At 28.6% G+C, this 22597-nt stretch overlaps 2 protein-coding genes across 2 annotated transcripts; one reads left to right on the top strand and one right to left on the bottom strand.

Annotated features, from left to right (window-relative positions):
* Positions 1-7399: 7399 nt before the first annotated feature.
* On the top strand, positions 7400-12110 carry LOC119676772 (uncharacterized histidine-rich protein DDB_G0274557). The gene is made up of 3 exons (XM_038088029.1): positions 7400-7588; positions 11154-11209; positions 11820-12110. Exons 1-3 carry the CDS (start codon positions 7568-7570, stop codon positions 12076-12078), a joined length of 336 nt encoding a protein of 111 aa, XP_037943957.1. The 5' UTR covers positions 7400-7567; the 3' UTR covers positions 12079-12110.
* Positions 12111-17302: 5192 nt separating this feature from the next.
* Positions 17303-18205, bottom strand: LOC119686096 (bifunctional endo-1,4-beta-xylanase XylA-like). The gene is made up of 2 exons (XM_038100561.1): positions 18052-18205; positions 17303-17963 (listed from the first exon to the last, which is right to left on the bottom strand). The coding sequence occupies exons 1-2, from the start codon at positions 18064-18066 to the stop codon at positions 17376-17378; spliced, it is 603 nt and encodes a 200-aa protein (XP_037956489.1). The 5' UTR covers positions 18067-18205; the 3' UTR covers positions 17303-17375.
* Between the last annotated feature and the right edge of the window lie 4392 nt (positions 18206-22597).

The following is a 22597-nucleotide window of genomic DNA, read 5'->3' as shown; positions in this document are numbered from 1 at the left end:
GAATCTTTTCTAAATAAGATAAAAGTACCACAGGTATTAGTAATTCTCAGCTATAAAATATGCTACTTAAAACTATAATGCTTTGTCAGAAATTCTTAAGATTTTTTTGTAAATGGTTTTATGGTTAAAGCTATATAAACCCTTATGGATTGTCACATAATAGCTTTCTTAGTTTCCATTCTTTTTTCTGAATAATGGGAAGAAATGATATCTTCTTAGACTACATTATGGTTTCAGGCGTACATACTACGAGACTGCTTTCATACTGACAAATTTGTTTTAATCGGAAACCCATAAAATCCGTATCTGAAAAAAATTCAACTTTTCAAAACACTCCACCACTTGTCTTGATGTCAGCTGATTAAAATACCATAGACAGTTTTTATGACTGCCTGGCTGTCAGTTAGGATGGTTATTCTCTGATTATTATAATTAGGATCAAGAGAGAAGTATACACACTTGTCCATCGCGTAAATATCTCAAACTGAATAATATAGTAATTGATTTTAGTTTATATAGCAAACTGTGATATAAACACACCGCACGAAAAGAGTAGCTAATGTAAAATTAACAGTGCAAAACACTTGCAACACTACCGTCGTACCAGTTAACATGGACGCATGCGACAATTTGACGAATGTTAAAGCAACAATGCATCGCTTGAATAAATACGAGTAGAAACACAGTTTTTTTAACAGCAATTGCTCCTGCAAATGCAACATAATTTGCTTAGGCTGACTGACAATCGTGACGTTGACTCTGTTGGTTAAGTAATTCTTCCGAATTTAACATGCGCTTCGGTCTGTTTAGTGTCATGTTAATGTTTACAATTTTTGTTTTATTTAATTTGCATTAACTCTACTTTTCTTTGCAAAAGTGAATGTAAGTGACTTCCTTTCGCTTTTAAGACACAAAGAAAAAAATTATGCCAATTGAGACCGCAAAAATTGCATAATTTTGGACATACGAGTATCTTATATAGAGCAAGGTCGTGTCAGTGACACAAAGTTTGCAAATAATTTACACTACATCAATTTTTTTAATTAAAGATAAGTTTAATGTAAAGAACTGCATTTTTTAGACGAATGGATGATAAAACATAAGGAAAACAACTTAAACTGAAGGTGTAAAATTATTAGCAATTATATATTTAAATGTGGTTTAGCAGATAATGAATAAACAATTTTTTTAATTTTTAATTTATTGGCTTATTTTTTTGGAATATTTGAACTTGTTAAAGTTCAGATCATTTTAATTGCGACTTTCAATCACTTTAGAGCTTAGTTATTTAATCCAGTGGCGTAACTACATTTTTTAGGCCTGTAAGCAAATTCTAACTAAGGGGCCCCTACCAACATACTAAGGGGCCCCTCTTTTTATACTCTTTACACGAAAAAATGTGAAAAGGATATATAAGGTTTGTCAAGATTTTGGATATGAGGTTTCTCCGTTTTTAATAAAGGTATTCAAATGGAATTTGGTGTATACAGTACTGATATATGCAAAAGACAACGTACAAAATTATTTTCAAATGGGTTTAAATCTAGATATAGCTTCCATATAAGTCTCTCGATTAAGACACATATTTTTCTTAGAAAAACTTTTTTATTTTATAAATAGGGTTAATATTTTATTTGAAGTACATACATATTATGTACTTTAAATTTAAAATTTACGTATCTTTTATAAAATGCAATATGAAGTTATTCCAACAAAAAACGTTTCGTCCCACTTTTGAGAATTTATTAAAAATAAATACAATGAATACAAAAATTTATAGTGGGGCCCCCTAAATTCGGGGGCCCGAAAGCGTTGCTTCCAGTTGCTTCCCTGTAGTTACGCCACTGATTTAATCTATCAATTATTTGACATAAAATTTAAATAACTACATAAAACATTGTTGAAATTATATCTAACAAATATATGTTGTAGTTACACATTTACCATATATTAGACTTATCTTGATAGTAGAGGACCTATTCTCCATTAAGAGAGAAGGACAAAAGTAAGTCAGTGTCGTGATTATATATAAATAATTTGCCCTTATGACTATTTTAATTTTGATTAAATTTTATACAATAAAGTTCGCACATCTTACTAGTGCTTAGCTTATAAACTACCTGATCTTTGCTTTCAATATGAACAAAATACAACATCTAAAGAAAGATTCGGTCTTCTCATGGTTCACATACTCTTCAGAGAGATATATTACAAAACAATTATTTAATATTTGCTCAGTAAATTATAAAAATAATTGGACTTACAACATTCCTAAATCTTTGCTTATATCAACTATTATCAAACTATTTTATAACTTCAACCAAAGTTAAGGATGTTTCAGAAACCGCAATTCTCAGCTATTATAGGAACAATTATATAATCTCAAATTTTGCATATAAAGAATATAAAAAGAGTTCTAGTTAGGACACCAATAATCTGTAAAAAAACTATTAAAAACAAAATATGATGCAGAAGCTTAACCCGACGACAACCTGCGATCCATAAACACCACAAAGAAAAGACAACCTGTAATAGAATAAGACTAGAAAAAAAAGAGGAAGAAAAAAACAATGTCTGTTTCTGTAATAACAATTTCTAAAAAGACAATACTAGGCCTACACAATGTCTATATTAAGTACAAAGGCAAAACTCAACTACATACTTTCTTTACAAATAAGAGAACTTTCTTCAAAAATACAATAAATAACAAATTACATATAAAAGTATTTATTTTTACTTTATTATTTATAAATAAATTGATTATTTTAAAAACTAAACGAAGACTTACTCTTTCTACTTATAAGTTTATAAAAACCCAAAATTTTTATTTTAATTTTGATATGTCTAAAAAATTTTTCTTTCTTCTATTAAATTTGAACTAAAATAGTTTTTACTTAATTTATAAAACTAATCGCTTTTTATTTTGAACTACATTTTTCTAACTTACATAAATTTTTATTACACAGAAAAGTAAAAGTATTTTTGAATCTTTAAAAAATTTTAAAGGTCAATTTTTATTGATTTAAATATTTTTTATACAAAATATACACAATGGTTCGTCTTAGATATGAAAAACTTTATTATCATTCAGGGTCATGAATGATCCATAATTACACATAATCATACGTTTAAACTTGCACTCATATATGGGTTATTAACTCCAACCAACTGCAGGCCAGTCCAAGTCTGCGAGTAATTAACATCAACAAAAATGGTAATTTAACTAAAACTGGGAAAAAACTTTTTTTATACTTTAATTGCTTTTAAGATAAGAAAGTATATAATTTTCAAGAAAAAAAAAATGTGAGGAATATTTTTTACTCAGCTTTTTAAAGAAATTATGAACTTATTCTATATAGTATATCGAGTTTATGCTATCTTATATTTTTTTAATATATATTATTTTATCGATTTATTGTATCCATTAAATTAGTATTTATAGAAAAATATTTATATTGGACATTTTTCATGAAATGTTTTAATATTTTCAATATAGCAGTGGAATATATACAATTTTATACCTTCTTACTTCTTAAAACAATGTCTATTTACCTTAGTGTGTTTGAAGAACAGCAAGTTTTTTTTAAATCTCAGACTCTTTTAGAGAACCCTCTATACATAACATTTGATGTGTATGACATTTTCGACATTTCTTTTTCTTTGGTTCACCTTCAAATCAAAATACGAATATATAAGTCTGAATTGGAAAAATATACAATACAATCTATAGGAACTAATACCAATATTTTCTCCAAAAATAATATCGCACAATATGAAAATATAAATGAAATATATTTTTTCATATTTTTATTTAATTGAATGATAGTATAAAAAAAAAACAAATAATAAATAAATAAACAAAAAATATTATGAATCTAATACTTTTAAAAATACTGAAATTATTCATTTTATTATTAATTGAATTAAGATGAAATATTCATTTTATAATGTTAAAGTGCAATTTAAGTTTTTATTAAGTTAACTAACAAAAATATTTCAAATTATACAAACAGATATATGGCAATGGAGCACAAGACTAACTGCTGAGAGAAACACCACTCTAGTTGGTTTTCATTCAGAACATCTACAAGATTTGGACATACTGCTGACATTAAACAGTAGTTGAAATCTTCCTGATGAGAAGACGATATGCGTTATTATAATGATATTTTATTTCATTAAGATTACCCATGAGGATATCAGTCTCACATCGCCTGTTGAATAAAATGTGTTTTATATGATAGCACATATTTCAATGGACTTATATTGACCTCTTGAAAGTACGTCTTTTTGAATTCTATTTCTGTGTCCAATTTCAAAAGTTTAGTGAGATTTGCTTTTGTTTTTTTTATATATTAGTAAAATTCTTAGTAATATATTATGCTAAGATTTTAAATTTATTAATATAATGATTAATAAATGTACTCCCTAACATTTTCCCACCATTATTTCCAATATTATGCTATTTTTCACTCTTTCCAAACAATAAATACAAAATTTATTAAACATTGATAACTGATTAGCCTCTACTTTAAATAATATAATTTAATCTTAAAGTCAATTATGACGATAGAAAGTGTTTTCTCAACATAAACTATTTTTTAATAAAAATAATAATTGTATAATAATAAGAAATAATAATTGTTTCAATAGAGACGTTTTTTTTTCCAATAGTAGTAATATACCACAAGAAAAATTTATTAGTTTTAATTAATTGAATTTTTGGTTAACCCTACAGCTGTTTCAAGTATTACCAAATATCCATCATTAGTGCACTTTTTAGGAATATTTGTTATACGTTATTATTTGTAAACAATTTGTTGAGACTGCAAGTATGAAGTGTTGAACTCATACCTTCTCAAATTTGAAGCTCAGAGTCAATGTTAATTACCCAACTGACCCAAAGTCGTACTTGACTTGGAGTTGTTCTAACTTCTAGTTTTGTTTTTTTGCTGTGAAAGTTCATTAAAAAATTCAAGCTAGAGAATAATAGAATTATTTAATTAATTTATTTTTATATAGAGGTTTTCGAAAAATAGTGGACTACAACAACAAAAAATCATTTTTATATTATTTTAATAATTGAATTTTTGGCTGACCATACAGCTGTTTCGAATATTGCCAAATACTCATCATCAGTGGTCTTGGAAATAATTCTTGTATTTAATTAATCGTAAATAATTTTTTTTAAGACTGTAAGTACCAGGAATCGAACTCGTGTCCTGCCAAATTTGAAGCTCAGAGCTAGCATATTAAATTTCAAAACTATTCTTCTTATAGAGGCATTATTTATTGCATAATTTTTTATTATTTTTTTTTTTTGTATAAAGACTCTTATGTGGGACTTTAATATAAGGAAATGATGCTAATGATGGTTTACAATTCGCTATAAAAAATCAAAAATTAAAGAATATTTTTTATTTTATATGTTTGCTTTTGATTCCATATTAAATTTGATTTTGCGGTCAATTATGACAAAAGAAACTATTGTCTTAATATAAATTATTGTTTGGATAGAGAATTTTTTTTTAAATATTAGTAAATTACAACAACAAAATTTATATTATTTTTAATCAATCAATGCAGGCTAATTGGTAAAATTTTTTTATTGTTGTAAAAGAATAAAAATTAAGAAAAAGATACCACAATTTAATTTACAATAATTTTTATTTTACCGATATTTCGACTTTAATATCCTGATGATGACTTTAATAAATAATATATCTAGTTTTTGAATTAAGTTTTTATATGCTAATAAAATATATAAATTATTTATAGTTGTTGAGTAAACAGAAATTTAAATAACACTGGTAAAAATTATTATTTAAACACAATATCATGAATTATGTCCAAACATAATAATTATCAATGCAATCTAACAGCCTCTGCATAAATTAACATTTTTACATGCAGCCACTGTAACTGAAACTGCTCTAACTGTTAAGTAATATTTATATGAAATAAATTACCCAATTATCAAAATGTGATTCCACTGACCTTTATGAGCTCAGTGAAGCGTTTTCGCAGATCTTCAATGATACGGTGTTTATCAAACCATAAGAACGGTTCATTACCAAATTTAGTTGCTTAAAAATAAAAAAATAATTGAAACACGTACAAAATACTTCGTAATACTTGGATTCAAAGAATGCATTTTAGTCATAATTTGCAATAATGCAACAAATAAATTTTAATTTCTTAGTATATCTGGTTTATTCTAAGATAAAACAATTTTTTGCAATTTTGATATTGTAAAAAAATTAACAATATAAAATATTTATATTGTAATAAAATTAACAAAAATGCAATAACAATTTTTTAATTGCCCGACACTATAGCATATTTCAAATTATATTGAAACATTATTGCATTTTTTAATCTAACAGTTAGCTAATAATTTTTTATACAATTTTTTTTTTTTGTAATGTTATTATCTTTAAGAATGCTTTGTGGCATTGGTCTTCCGTCCAAGATGCTGAAATGATATCATAAAATGAAATCAATAAAGGCATTAGTAAAATTTATGCGCAAAAACGTGTTTCTGTTGCTTGCAAACTCACATGTTGCAAGCAACATTTTTTTGTTATCCGACACAACAATAAGCTTTTGTGTTATACATTAAAAACATTATTATTTTAATATATTTTATTATAGTGTAATATTTCGAATAAGATTGCGCGCGTTGATTTGATTGTGCAAAGTGTTTCATTCAACAAATTTCTTTACATATTTTTATGCAAACAAAGATGACAATAGTTTTGTGTTTTATGTTTTTTTGTTATTGTTTTTGTTTTTGTTTTTATAAAGCAATATACGCGCTGCTGATTGTATTTAGTTTTATTTAATTTAACAACAAAATTCGTGAATGACATCAAATCCAAGTTTAAAGGTACACAATTGAGTAAATCGCATCGCTTATTGCTACAAAATACGCATACGCAAGTCAAATTCTTCAAAATTAATTTGCTTACAAATAAATATAATATACATATAATACGAAACAACCAAAATAATAATAAATGAAAAAAGAAAACCGTTGACTTTTGAACCGTATTCCATATATCAACAATATCTCTTAAAATGCAATGTTAAATTTTTAACATAATGCTGTTCACTTAACAGCACGACTGCAAACCACTTTAACTTAACATAACAGCAAAGAAGCAACTGTGCAGTATGCATTGGCGAACGAGCACAATTATTATGCGGCAATGGAAAAAAACAAAAAACAAGAGTTAAAAACAATTAAAGTAATAAAATTAATAGAAAATGAAAACGAAATTGAAAACAAAAACAAAAATGTGTATGAATTAAATTTTTGCAGAGTATACTACGTAAACTCGTCATGTTTTTTATACGTAACGTTACCGTTTCAATGAGTCGCGAGTGAGGCCCCGAATTACGCATGGCACACACGCTTGCGCTCATGTATAAATATGTTGATTGGTACCAATTTGGTTATCATTCACATTTTGGCCACTGCAGTGCAGCAATCGTTTTGATAAATATTAAATATCAGCGTTAAAGTAACGTTTTTTTAAAAACACCAACTAAGCCAGATTCAAACATGACCGCCCTAAAAGTTTTCGTAAGTGTTATTATTTTCAAACAACGAAAAAAATTAAGTGTCTTAAGTGCAAAAAAAAAAAATAACTCGCAAAAAGGATATAAACAGTTAAACAGAGCAAAATTGATGCTGTTATGGAACTTAAAATAATAATAAAAAAATATTAAAAATAATAGCAATTAATGGACAAAAGAAATGATCATACAATAAAAGTTATATGGCAAACATATTTTGAACTCTTATGCGCCCAAAGCATTTGTGTAATTGAATTTGTGAAAATTGTTGCCAAGATACGAAGTTTTTGCAATTAAATTCAATCTTGTGTGATTATTATCATTTGAAAACGTTAACAGTGTACAGAGGAAATATATAATGAACGTTGTAATATCAAAGAAAGTAATGTAATTCATGAAGATTGTGTAATATAAACAAAAAGAAAAAGGAAAATCGTAACTATTATTGACTTTATTGACATATGACATGCAAAAATGATTTCAAAAGAAACAAGGTTTTAAAGTTGTTTTCTATTAAAGAAATATTAATTTAACAAAATGGATACATTTCTCTATAATTCATTGGATGAAATTGATAATAAAGAGATATATTTTAAATTAAAAAATTTAAAATTTTGCTGTAAAAGGATTTATGTGCAAATAGAAGAAAAAGGCATTTCTAACATCTCTGACTTAACACAGTTTAACAGTTCTAATTCTTGTTAACATGACTGTGACATCTCTGACTCTGAACATAACTATTATTTTGAAATTGACCAATTTTAAATCATAAATCTAAACCAAGAAAAATACATTGAAAAAAGTAGACATCCCTGATTTAACACAAATTTTGAAGTAATTCTAATTCTTGTTAACATAACTGTTATTTTTAACTTATTTGACCAATTTTAAATCATAAATTCAAACCAAGAAAAATGCATTGAAAAAAGTAGACATACCTGATTTAACGCAGTTTAACAGTGAAGTAATTTTAATTCTTGTTAACATAACTATTATTTTTAACTAATTTGACCTATTTTAAATAAAAAATCCAAACCAAGAAAAATGCGTCGAATGAAAGTAAACACAGGGATGTTTGCAGTTTAACAGTTCTGAAGCAATTCTACTTATTAACAGAATTGTAATTTTTAGCTTGTTTAGCTAATTTTAAATAATGTCTACAATTTTGTAATAATGAGCTTAGTAAATAACTCATTATAATAAGGATTAAATGAATATAAAAAACAGTTCTTAAAATTTTGTAAAAATTTTTATTTAAAGTTCTTAGACATATTTTCAGCTCATTTCTCGAAAATTCATAAAAAATAAAATTCATTCCCTTGATTGAAACTAACTTCTAGAATTTTGTTTTGAAATGAAAGACATGCAGTGCGGTATAACTGGAGAAATACTTCTTACTAGATAAGGTTAAATTTAGTTTGTTAAGTCGATCCAAATAATAGTTCATTATGATACCACTATTAAAACGTTTATTATACCCTACACCAAGAGGACGATCAAAAATGATATAAATACGAAAACGATATATGCTTATATATAATGTCGAAAAGAACTACTTGATTGTGTTATATTTTAATATTATAAAGAAATTTTAACTTATACTTACTTCAATACTTACTTACTTCTAAAATAAAATAAAATACATATTGTATCTCAAACAAGGTATTAGATATTAGTGTGGTACTGCTTAAGTAATTGTCCTCACTGAATTCAGATGTATATTAAAATTTGAGAAAAATTATATAAAATAAAGACTGTAATTAACTTCCAGTACTTTTAAATTCAAAAACACATTATTTACAACTTGACAAAAAACAATGTGTTACACAAAAAGTAGTATATATTCAATTATAAATAGAGCTTACAATGTCCTTTGGTTCAATTTTCTAGAACATTTATATAATTCATATTAGCTATAACCAGGGTCAAAATTTGTTATATTATCCATATAAACATTGTTTCTACATCTAGAATGTTGAAAAAATATCCTGTATTAATTGATATCCGGGCGCCGATTGACAATGAATTTAGTGAATTTTAATATTTTGACCAACATTTTTCACTTTCACTTTTTTAACTTTTTTTTTTGACTTTATATGTCTACTTAACTTACTTTATTATATATTGAAGTTTATATTAATGTACATATACAGGACATCTAGCGCCAATTAGTGTATGCAATTTATACATTGCCGCGTCTACTTGTCGTTTGTGGATTCTACATAATAATGCACTTTTTTATGGTGGATTCTACATAAAAATGTACATCCTTAAAGCACAATAACTCAAAAACTTTAATATATTGGCATATTTGGCATATAACATAATTGAAGAAGTTGTTCCGAATAGCTGACTCTACAAAAAACAATGGGCATGACCGAAAATTCTGAAACGCCCCAACTTGTATACAACTTTTAATCACAATATAAGACATCAGCAAAATATAATCGTTATTTTCTTCGCATATTTCGACTTCTATCACCGAAATTTCACAATAATTCAATTTTATTTATTATGAGTAAAATTAATAAAATAAAAGACATTTATAAGGACTTCTAATATTATCAAACATTATTTTTCTTTATCCTTATAATTTTCTAATAATCCTACTATAATATTTTTTTGTAGCTTTTTGAATGTGACTTTATTTCACAATACACACGATACTCTCAAAACAGTTTAGGAAAACATAATACTATAGATACCAAGCAGAACAGTAATAATAGTATTACATTATTATATATTGTATTATGGATTTATATGATAGAGGAAATCACCAACACGGTGACAAACAATTTATGGACTAACCGTGAAGACTGTAAGGTCACTAGAACCTTATGGCCTAGGTTGGACAAAAATAAAACGAAAAACCTTTTAGGCTTCAGCAAACCTGCAGTTCGTGTGCTTACTGGAGTACTAACGGGGCACTGTGCTATTGCACCGATGCTCCAACGGTAACGAATTCCAACAAGCGGATTATGCAGAAGTTCTTTAGATGAAGAGGAGGTAGAATCTACCAACCACTTCCTCTGTCTCTGTCTAGGACTTAAGACAAAGCGACATCTTGAACCTCCTAAGCATTTATTTTCTGGAGGCTCTTAGTCAGTTACATGATCTCCACTTTACCGTAGTTTGACAGTTCTTATGGTTTCAGATGGTCTTAAACCCTTTAAGCTGTATACAGTAACACAATGGGTTAAGATTCTTAGAAATTTCTTAATAACGTAACTCTAGACTTTTTGTATATACTTTATGAAGTAAAACATAAAATGGGTTTTAATGTATATAAATATAGATAAATATAAAAGATAAATTTTTCTTATTAAGTATAAGGTATTTATTTCATGTTAGTGTTAGTTTAAGTGTAACTATCGCCCAATTAACTTTATTAACCATTTATTTTTAAGTATTCATATCATCTTTTTAACTACTCTTTAATCAATTACTGCTAATAATAGCCGTTATTTTATATAACAACAATTTTATATACCACTTATTTCACCAGTATATATGAAATTATTATATTACATCGATTTATATAATTGTAATAATAATGCAAATATAATTTCTAGGTGATTTTCGCTCTCTTTGCCGTTTCATATGCAGCACCTGGATTTTTCGGCAAACAGTAAGTATCATATTAAATAATTACATACATTTAAAGCAATATAAATATTTATAAAATAGCTGAATATTAAAATAAAACACTTTGCCAAAAATTAATTATCTTCACAATCACATAATCAGAAAATAGCAACAAATTGTCAATTAACTCGATTGAATGCTATTTGATTCAATCAAGGTATCTAGTCTTTCGGCGGCCAACATTTTTATGCGGAGGAATTTGTTGACTAGAAAAAGTGTATAACAACAATAAAAAATAGCAATAATTAAAATTGAATATTAATGATAAATGCTGTTATTAGTATAAAAATTGTTAAACATGAAACCGCAGTGCCTTGGTCATTTGCCAAGTCCAATTGAATTGCTACTCTAATTGAAGTTTGCTCAGGTTCAATCACATCGAAACAGGCAACATATTATTACAGCGATTTCGTTCACATAATCTGGCTACTTATATTCCAAAAAACAGCATATTTTCATCGACTTTTCACTTTCCGTTGAAATTGAAAACTTAAAAATATTTAAAAAATCTATAAAACAAAACCAAAGCATTTTTACGCATAAGATTTTATATATTTTTTAATAATGATTTTGTGTCTTGCTTCCTTTTGCAGTGAACACCACACAATTCATGTACCTTACAATGTACACACAATCCATCATCATCATGTCGAGAAAGTGCCAATTGTGAAGCATATTATTAAGGAGGTGCCCGTTATTAAGGAGGTGCCTGTAGTCAAGGAAGTGCATGTTCCCGTCTACAAGGAAGTCCATGTCCCAGTTCACGTACACCATGAAGATCACCATGATCACCACGATATTCATGAACATCATGACTTCCACAAGGGCTGGTCATCCTCTGGCTGGTATTAAAAGGAATGTTCCAACATTCTTTGTAAATATTGTTTTCTAGTGTTTTTATATTTTTTTTTTTCGTTTAACTTTAATGTACAAATTGTAAAAATATTATTTTTATTTTTATTTAATTTTTATTTTTACTCTTCCAAATTGTTTTCGACATCCAAAATGTAAAAAATGTAAATATTTAAATAAAAACTTTTTAAAAATAAATTCACTTGACTTTAACATTGCACTACTGGCCTAGTATCATAAAGTCAACTATAGAATAAATACCCGGAAAGCGGTTGAGTTTGTGAAATATATCAAATAAAGAACTCAGGAGGCAAACTAACCAAACGTCTATTAATGTTAAAATTCAAAAGCGAAAATACAGGTGCATAGCCCCTACCGTACGCCTTAGCATTATGACGATATCCCGCACGTAGCGCTAACATGGAACCCGGCGTAGAGGCAGGACATCTACCTCAACCATCCTCTCTATTTTAGCAATCCAGGTCTGTTACATAATATTGATCTTTTAGACCTTCATTCTGTTGTTAAAAATGTCTCAAAAAGAGTATAATTTTATCACTTTCGTTTAACTTTGGAATATTATGACATTTTGTAATATTTCTATTAATGATCTATTGCGACACAGCTTTATTTAATAAATTTTAAATTTTTCTTCATTTACTCTAAATTAAAGTTTTTTCATCCAAAACTCTCTGTAAAGGTTTAAGATGAATGAAAATGAAGAAAATTGTAAATGCCTTAAAATGTTATTTACATTTTATTTATGTCAATAACTAAAAATTTAGTTATTTTATGTAAATTAATCTTTTCATAAACAATTAATTATATATCTAGTCAAGTAGGTTTCAACAATTTTAACATCTTATTACTTCCGCACTAGGTTCAATATCAGTGACAATGTCTGGTTATTTAGGATGTTGATTGTTATCGAACTGCCTCAATTTACAGCCTATCATTGTACATGGATGTGGTCGCTGTTTTTATTTTAAAAGTTAAGAGTTACACAACAAACCTATTCCTATATGATGGAAACTTGCTTTCAAACACATTTTCTACTCTCCTACATTTAGAAAGTATGCAGGTAAAAAAGTGGAAGCACAAGTCATTTTCAATAAATATACATATACATATGTACGATTCTTTGGGTGCTGCGAAAAAATGTGGATGAGTATGTCAATTACTAAAATTAAAAACGGTGATTTATTAAAAAATTTAGATGTGTTACTTTTTGACTTTCAAACAGTGAAGATTAGTTTAAGTAGAGAAAAGTTTATTTTGTTATACAATAAATGTAACGTTTCACAAAAAAATTTTTATGTACTTAAACCTTTTTCATATTAAACAAAAATGTTATCCTTTTATATTAAAGAAAAAAGGGGGACTGTAACCATTACAACACTCCTCAGAGTTGTTGAATTGCGAATATTTCTCATAGGGTTTGTAAGGGGAAATACTTATAGGTAAGCATTTAGATTACTTGCGCCTTTTGGACTTATTAGAATAAGGTGTACACATGCACAACAAAATCAAAGTGAAATGTTCAACAAATGATTTTCTCACTATTAATAAAGCAACAGCTCTATCAAAACTTTAGTAAGATGGCACACCATCTGTAAATGAACTTAATTAAATAAGGTAGTATATTCTTAGTGCTTGCACTTATAATCATAACTTACATTATTACTAATAAATGTTCACTTAGTACAAAAATATTGATCCAAAGGACATGGGCAGACAGTTTGTAGGATGAAACCAAATCGTAGGTAATCCCTCCGCTCTTATACCACGCAAATCAGTTTTGAAAGTCACTGTTATCCAGCTATTGCATTAAATTTCTGAATTTCCTAAGGTTTTCAGCTACATTTTTAGTGTACATAGTTAAAATAAGATGATAAGTAATAAGAACTCATTTATATTTTATTTCAGGACATCGAACCGGACCCGGAACCGAACCGAAAATCGAAAACCGGAAAAAACCGATATTTTTGCTGGAACGAAAACCGGAACCGAACCGAAAAAAATATATCGGTTTATTTCGGTGCAGCACCATATAGTTTGGTATCTGGGCATCTCTTTCTTCAGTTGTTGAATTTTTATTTATTTATTTTTTTGAAACATACTTCAAATTGACTAAAACTTATTACCATTAATGGGTGTTCCTTTCAAATGTTGGGGTATTCAGGATTCAAAAGAATAATGGACCCAATAGTGGCTGCTATAGGTAATAATTTTTTAGTTAATGACGAAAATATTTAATTGTTAATACCTGAGACGGCTTCTAAAATTATAACTAAAATACGTACAGTTTTATATAAAAAAATGATTTCTTTGACATAGCTGCTCGACTGAACAAATCAATTTTGCGAAGCAATGCACAGTTGGTAGTAGACGGTAAAATAAATTTGTTTACGTTGGGAATGATGAAATTGAAAAGTAAACATACAGAAATTTATGTAAAAACATGGTCGAAAAAGTCATAGAAAAATATATAAAATTGATGCCCAGCAAATCTATTCGATTACTACAGATAATAGAGCGAATAGATAAAGCGAAGAAGGTTATTTCGTTATTGAAGCTGAATGTGAATCTAATGATGACTAAGATGATAGCATGATTTTCGGAAATAACTTTGATTTTAATATTGACACGAAATAAATAAAGAGATTAATATCTCTTAATTAATTAATTAATTAATTAATTAATTGCCGGAACGAAAAACGGAACCGAACCGATATATTTTCTTTCTCTTGAATCGGAACGGAAAAAATTTCGGTTCGATGCCCTGTTTTATTTATAGTTAAAATAGACCTCTGTAATAGTATGGTGGGTGTTTAGGGTCTATTAAGATCTGATCTCAAAAAACACTTAATATATTAAAAAATTTCTTAATTGCTCTATCCCAGGAATAGGGTTTTAAATTCTGAAGCACCGATGAAATTCGCAAAACTGTTTACTGTAAAATCTGCATTGAGATCTTACTCTATTTGATATCGATAGGAACAAATAGGTCTGTGTGTTCCTTATACCAGTAAGATACAGCTAACCTATACTTTAGTTAAAGTAAAGTATAATGGAAGTCTTTGTTTTATGTGTTGATGCAAATACTACTTTGAGTATCAGCAAATTGTAGGTACGGTATGCTAACCAAATAACTCTTCTACTTCGATGCATCATCAATCAATCGACTTAAAACGCTGTTACTTATGTGCATAATTGATTTTTCGTCTTTTTTCATTAAATCAACGTAAAATTTATAAGGGTTTAATAAGATGCGCTTATCTGATTTAATGTTTGACAAATCAATATGTAATTAATTTCGTTGATCAGAACTCAGAAAATTTCAGCGACTCTGATGGCTACGTCTCTGCGTAGTGACCAATATTATACAATGGGACTCTCTTTGAATACAGTGTTCATTTTTTGTGAATATAACAATGTCACTATCACTACAAACATGCCGCTAAATACAAATTAAGTGACACCACTACGTTTATGACTTAAAACTTAAACAGCCCCTTTAATCCCAGCTAAACACGTATGCGTGTCCAGATTTCAAATTAACGAAGAGTGATAGACTTGATTGATTCAACTCTAGAAAATCTAGCTACTATTCTCACAATTCAATTATCAGAATATTTTTGTCAACATAATAATCTCGATTAATACTGGTACTTATTAACACTTACCATTACCCCATCAGAAAATGTGAACGAGTCCGGATTCCAAATCAAAAACACACTGATTTAGAGTTGGATCAATTAGTGACACTTTAGTTAACTAGTGATATACTAATTGATCTAACTCTAGAAAATTGAGCTCAATATGATCTATCTACAATCTATTCTCTTTAGATGCCTATTCCACCAATCCACTAAAAGTATGGTTTAATATGTATTAGTAATCAAAAATGATCCAAAGCATTCACATGGCCCCATAGAATATGGTGAAAGTTATTTGGGTAGCCTACAGTTAAACCAAGAAAGAACACAGTAGTTACACAATTTGACTTTCAAAATGGTTTAAGGTGTCCATGAAGTCATCTGGAGCAGACGATTGCCCGCATTCTTGATGACTTGGTGAAAGGTTTCTAACAAAAGTGTGATGAGGGAGATGCATGTCATGACTATTGGTGTGATATCCTTGTTAAATACATTAGATTTTCTATTATGTTCATATGATGTGCTATTATGTAACTATTTGTTTGTTATTCTTCCATTGTACATTCCCATGCAATCCAGTCATATTATAAAAAATGCTTACTACCATCGCTGGATTTATTTTTGTAATTATTTGCTAGTCCATAAAGCGACGTACTATTTCTTTTGAGTAATAAATTAAATTTTATAAAATAACTTAAAACTGCAATTAAACGCATTACGAAATAGCCAATGGTGACTGCAACATAGCAGATGCCTCGGATACTTAATTGCAGAGGAAAGAGGAAAATCTTTTGCACACATAAGTATGGTTTATTGTCTATTAATCGGGTTTTCAATGTGTAATGAATTGCAATGGAAAACTTTGCGGCTGCGTTTGATAAATATCTGCTAAGTATATGCTGTGCATTATGAATGAGTAAACTAGGAATTAGAGATCATGCAGGTGACCAGTAATTCAGTTCAAAGCATGTTAAACACGTTTGACGTCAATTTAATGAGATATTTTATGCTCAACGTGGACTTGACCTTGCATTATTTTGTATGATTTGTTATGGAGTTTAGAATAAATTGAAAAAATTAATAAAAAACTACTTTCACAAATGCAGTTACGCGCCGTTGAGGTTGACAGATTTGTGGGCGTTGCATGTCAATTGTCACATACCATAAAGCAGGTTAATTAATTAAAATAATTTACCAAATAAACAACCAGGCAAACAAAGTTTGTTGTTCAACAAACAAGAACAAGTGACAAACAAGCGATTGACTTTGAACAACGCCGATGAAAATGAAACTACATAGAAGGTCAAGACCAGGTGAGATAAGCAACTTAAAGCTAATAAAATATTATCCAAGAATAATGAAAGTACATGAAATATTGTTTCTTTTTATAAAAAATTATATAGGATTTTATTTAGCCAACAACAATTTTTTTTATTGGTGGAAATTTAACAAGATTTATTAATTTTTACTAAATTGAGAACTTTTTTTGCGTGAGAATGCGTTTTAATTTAATATCAGTTTCAACAATTTCGAGAAGATTGGAATGTAGAAAATTGTCTTAAGGATGAGTAAGTCCGAAATTATTTTACAACAGCACCTCGAAATTCTGTGGCATCGAAAAGATTACACTACTGAAAGTTACTTGCAGTATGGGAAGTTGGGACATTGGTGTGGTGACACTCCGGCAGGGTATTGACGTTCACTCCAACCAGGCAATGGTGGTGCAGCTACTGGGGCTGAACCGCCGCCATTAATATTGCAGAATGGATAATTAGGGCAAGAGTGTGGGTTGACACCAGCTGGGAATTGACCAGAGCCAGCGTTTCCGCCAGTAGGTGCTCCATTCCATGATTGTCCTCCATTGTTCCATGATGATTGTCCTCCATTGTTCCATGATGATTGTCCTCCATTATTCCATTGATCATTATTATTATTCCATTGATCATGTCCACCATTCCATTGACCATCATCATTATTATTATTCCATGATGATTGTCCATTATTCCATTGGCCATTGTTATTCCATTGTGATTGTCCGTTATTCCATGATGGCTGTGAGTTCCATGATGGTTGTGGTGCGCCCCAATTTGATTGAGGATTATGTAGTCTAGCATTATCACAGATAGGGAAGCCGGGACAGTCCTGTGGATTTACACCAGCGGGAAATTGTGCAGCAGGTGCATGTTGAGGTTTTGCGAAAGTTAACGCAATAACTGATAATAAACACTGTAGAAGATAAGGAATCCGATAATATTACAAACGTCGTTGGATTTATGTACTATTATTTTAGTTTATAAACATTTTCTATACTCACCAGTTTGAAGAACATTTTAAAAAATCCTATTATTTTATTGCAAGAATAAAAGGTGCTGTTGCTAATCCAACCTAATCGGACTATAAAACTTAAAATTTTAAACTTCCAATTGGCTTTTCGTACTGACACGAACGAACTGTTTATTTTGCGATTGAAGTTGACATTTTTATACTCCGACATAAGAATTTGCACTCATATGCTGCTTAGGTGATCTAAAACGTATCTTGTAAATTGTATCTTTACACTCCACACACATCGATGCAAATGTAATTGTTTGGGTTGGGTTGCGGTACAAACGTTAAGGGGATTCTTGTTGTTGCATGTTATTTGGAGACTGCGTTGACTGATCATATATATGATTGGTGCACAGATTACAAGAACTACTCCGGCTTTTGTGTTAGCCCACAACATATTTTTTCATATTCATACATTCTAACAACTACAAATACGAGTACGTAGAATGAACTCAAATCAACTTCGCTTTCATTGATGTTGAAAAAAAAAAATTCACAAAACGGTAGCGCAACTCAAAAGTTGCGGTTTAGATTTGGTTTTTATAATTTGAAAAAAATAATTCAAAAACAAAAACATTTAGTAGTAATACAACAGTTATTTCTAATAGTTCCTGTATTTATTTATTTAAATATTATAAGGAAATAAAAATATTTTCGAAGAAAGTCAATATTGTGAAGAGTTTAGTCATTTTGGCTTTGCATTTTAAAAATTCTTTTCCACATCATTTAAAACACAGTCTAATTCAGTATATAGAATTTTGCTAATTTTTTAGAAGCAGAATAATCTGCAGAAACGATTTAAAATTTTATTATCATATAATAAATTGATAGCACTCTTCTTACTCGGTTAGATGAGAATTATCTTTAATGAACAAAATATGTATAATCAAAACAGCATATCTTTACTAAGAAACGCGTATAAGTATCCTACACTACAATCATCATTAAGTTAAGTAAAAAGATCTGAAAGATTTTATTTTTCACAATAAACGGTTTCCTTATTCATGCAATTTATCAACATATTAATGCTAATAGGTATTGGTATATTATTTGCTGAGCAGCTAGAATCATTGCCTATTTATTCTAAATTAAACCCTGAGTTGATCCACACAAATAAGCTATTATCAATTATTGCAGGACCCTGGACTTTTGGAAAAAAACCAAGCTGAGCCTACCCACTAAACCTCCTGTAGATCATGCTTATCAATTTTCGAGGAAGGTACACTAAAACACCTGCAGCGTCATTGTTCAGATTTATCCAGTTCCAGACTTTATTTTACGAGTGCCCTTTGCCCTAAGTCCTTTATCGTTACATTCAACATTAAAATTTGTCAGATACTTTCAATCATCAATGCTTCAGTTAGATTCAGTATGCACAAGTTTCTACCCATAATTTCAAGAAATATGAATTGAAAACGTTTCTTAGCTAATTGAGAAGGGTTCAACAACCCTTCCATTTCTTTTACATATCTACCCACGAGTGTCTCCTTTATTTTTAAATGAGTTCAGTAGTTTAAATTCTATTTTGTACTAATCAATAAAAATTGCAAAGATGTAAAGTGTTATTCATTTCATGATTCTTATGTGGTAGCACTTATTTTGTTCTTATACATCTAACATCTAATGGTAAGGTTCTAATTACTTATATATTAGCTGTTTATTAGTTCTTCTAGTGTAGCAAAATACCTTAACTGTTGGTATTTTGATCTATTTTTATTCACTTAATAGCATTTATAGATGCAATTTCACAGGTCATGTGGATTCTACGATTAATATATAAGTCTGTCTGAACATAAAATGTCATATTGTTCCTCTGTGTACTTTTATGTTTAGGTTGTTATTAATCTTTTTGAATATAAGTAATCGAAATATGGCGTTAGTTAAAGAGTAAGTTTCAAATCAAAAATGATTTGAAACTTTTATTTTACTAAAGTTGCTTATAATTGTCGTTTTCGAAGAAACTAATAAAGTTTTAGAGAAGAGAAGAGTTAGTAATATGTATCTTAAGCTATCAGACTTGCAAGTGTTTGAATTTAAAGACAGTTAAAGTTAAGTTAAAGTTTCGTATGATTGTATGAGAGTGGAAGACTTTTGCAATCAACAAGACGAAAAAAAAATTGTGAACTATATACAGTATTATCGTATTATTGTATCGTACATTATCGTATTCCCAAAATAGGAATAATCACTGTCACAGCTTCCACCAGCCAGACGAAAAATAATTATTTTTCATATCATTTATACATATTCTGCGCTTTAAAAAAAATAGAGAGAAGACACCCTAGGTAAACCAGCAGTCAATAATATCAGGGAGCTAGCTAAAGTCAACATTAACGATTAAACTGCATGATTTGGATTTAACCAAGCTATCTATAAGCAAGTAATTAAACAGTTGGACATGAGGACATAACATCAAACTGGTATGAAGAACCTTATTGCATTTTCACGGACTAAGTCACTACTTGAAACAACCAATCAACCAGACTAGCTCAAAATACTTAATACAATTATTGACATAACTTTAGTCTAGTAAATTGTCGGATGTATTTCTATTTTGACTATAGGGTATTTTGAGAACGGTAGAAACTTCTTGAATTGACCATATTGTTACTTTCGTGGCACATAATTTTAATAACAAATATAACTTGCATATTAATATTAATATTATATATATGATTTGAATTTATAAGTTTTATTTACACACATCATTTTACTCCTAGGACTCTATTCAGAAAACTTCCCAGAGTAGATCTTAACTTAAAGCCAAAAAGTTTTTAATGACTTTATGCATATGAAAAAAATGAGATATAAGCACTCTTTAAGAAATGTGTAATAGTTAGGTATATCTCCAATTAGAGGAATATGTAAATATATGTACTCTTTTGTCTTGATTAAAAATAAAGTATTTCCCTTAAATAAAATAATTATTATTATAAATTGATAAATAAGAACTCTTCACACGACTTTTTATGGAAGATTTTTTTTATTTCATCTGTTAAAACTCCCTTCAAAGGAAGAAAGATTAAGTGTTAACTGAAATTATGATTGAACTCTGCTACTAAGATCATAGAAGCTGCAGTGACAGAATGGGGTCAATAAAGAAAAACATAGTGCTTTTATAAAATAAAATAAAGGTATTGCCAGACTGAATATTGCAAGACGGAAGGAATACCATTAGGTGGAAACAAAATTTTGTTTACTTTTACAACTCATTTCATTATTGATGATATCATATGAAAACTATAATCACAGACAACTTAAAGGTCAGTTGATTATAGTATAAGTTTATTCAACTACCGACCACTACTCAGCAAATATAGTACTCATACTATTAGGTTTCAACTATTTACTTTACTCCAGTATTCAAGCTATTTGTGAATCAGAACTTTTAATCAGAACTGTTCTTATATCGATTTTCGTTTTGGTGCATTTGAAAATATATATTGGTTTATAGTGATTTTCGCTCCTGCAGAAATTGGGTTTTTTTTGGTTGATCGTCTAGTTCTGTTTCGAACTATTATGCTTACCGAAAATTTGAAATATTTGAATACGAACAGTAGTAAGTAGTGTCCCGCTGACCTGACGAATGAGAATTAGGATGATAGGATGAAATTTTGATATTTATTTTTATAAAATGTATGTATGAAATGTATTATGTTTTTAATAAATATTTATATTTTTAAATAATTTCTTATTTTAAGTACTTTAACTTAGATTGCAGGTCAAAAATATCTTTGCATGTTTAATTGTACTTAAATGCTGGATTTAATAAATTTTAAATAATTATGATAACACCATTGCCAATTAAATAAGAATAAAATTCAATAATTTATAATCTAAAGTATAATCATAAATTTATAATCTAAAATCTAGTTTTAATCTAAAATGACTGTCATGAGTAATAGTTTTAATCTTTCATTAATATAACCTAACATACTCGTTTATTGCCTTAATTATTGTAATAACTTTATTATGTTTATGCTAGGCATACGAAAACTGAATCACTTATTGATTACTTAACCAGAAATTTAAATTCCATTAGTTTAATATCATCTCTTAAAATTCAATTTTGAAAAACTGTTATGCACTCATACCATATTTTATCCAACGAGGCCATAACAATTATAAAACGGCCATTATAAAATCAGTACGTGTGCTTAAATAAATAATTTTTTAGTTTTTATTTTTATTTTCATTTTTATTTTGAGCAAATTTGCTATATTTAGTAATTTATATTATTTGTATTTAAATATAAGTAAATCTTTATAAAACAATTTGTAAGCGAGCAACCTCACCTTCTTGTACAATCGACACACGTTAGCTATTGCAATGAACCTACCTATTTACCGGAAGGTAAACGTTTGCATTTAAATTCTTGACCAGTTCTTTGATGCGAACTTGCACCAGTTTCAGGCTTTCAATCAAAATATTTACCCGTACACACTTGCCAATTCAGAGTTACACAGAGTTGCCTCAGTGCTCGCACAGCTAAGCACAGCTAAGCAGTTGTGGTCATAGATACTCAGATACTT

The sequence above is a fragment of the Teleopsis dalmanni genome, chromosome 2 (genome assembly GCF_002237135.1).
Source record: "Teleopsis dalmanni isolate 2A chromosome 2, ASM223713v2, whole genome shotgun sequence".
Lineage (NCBI taxonomy): Eukaryota > Metazoa > Arthropoda > Insecta > Diptera > Diopsidae > Teleopsis > Teleopsis dalmanni.
This window is presented reverse-complemented; position numbering and strand designations above follow the sequence as displayed.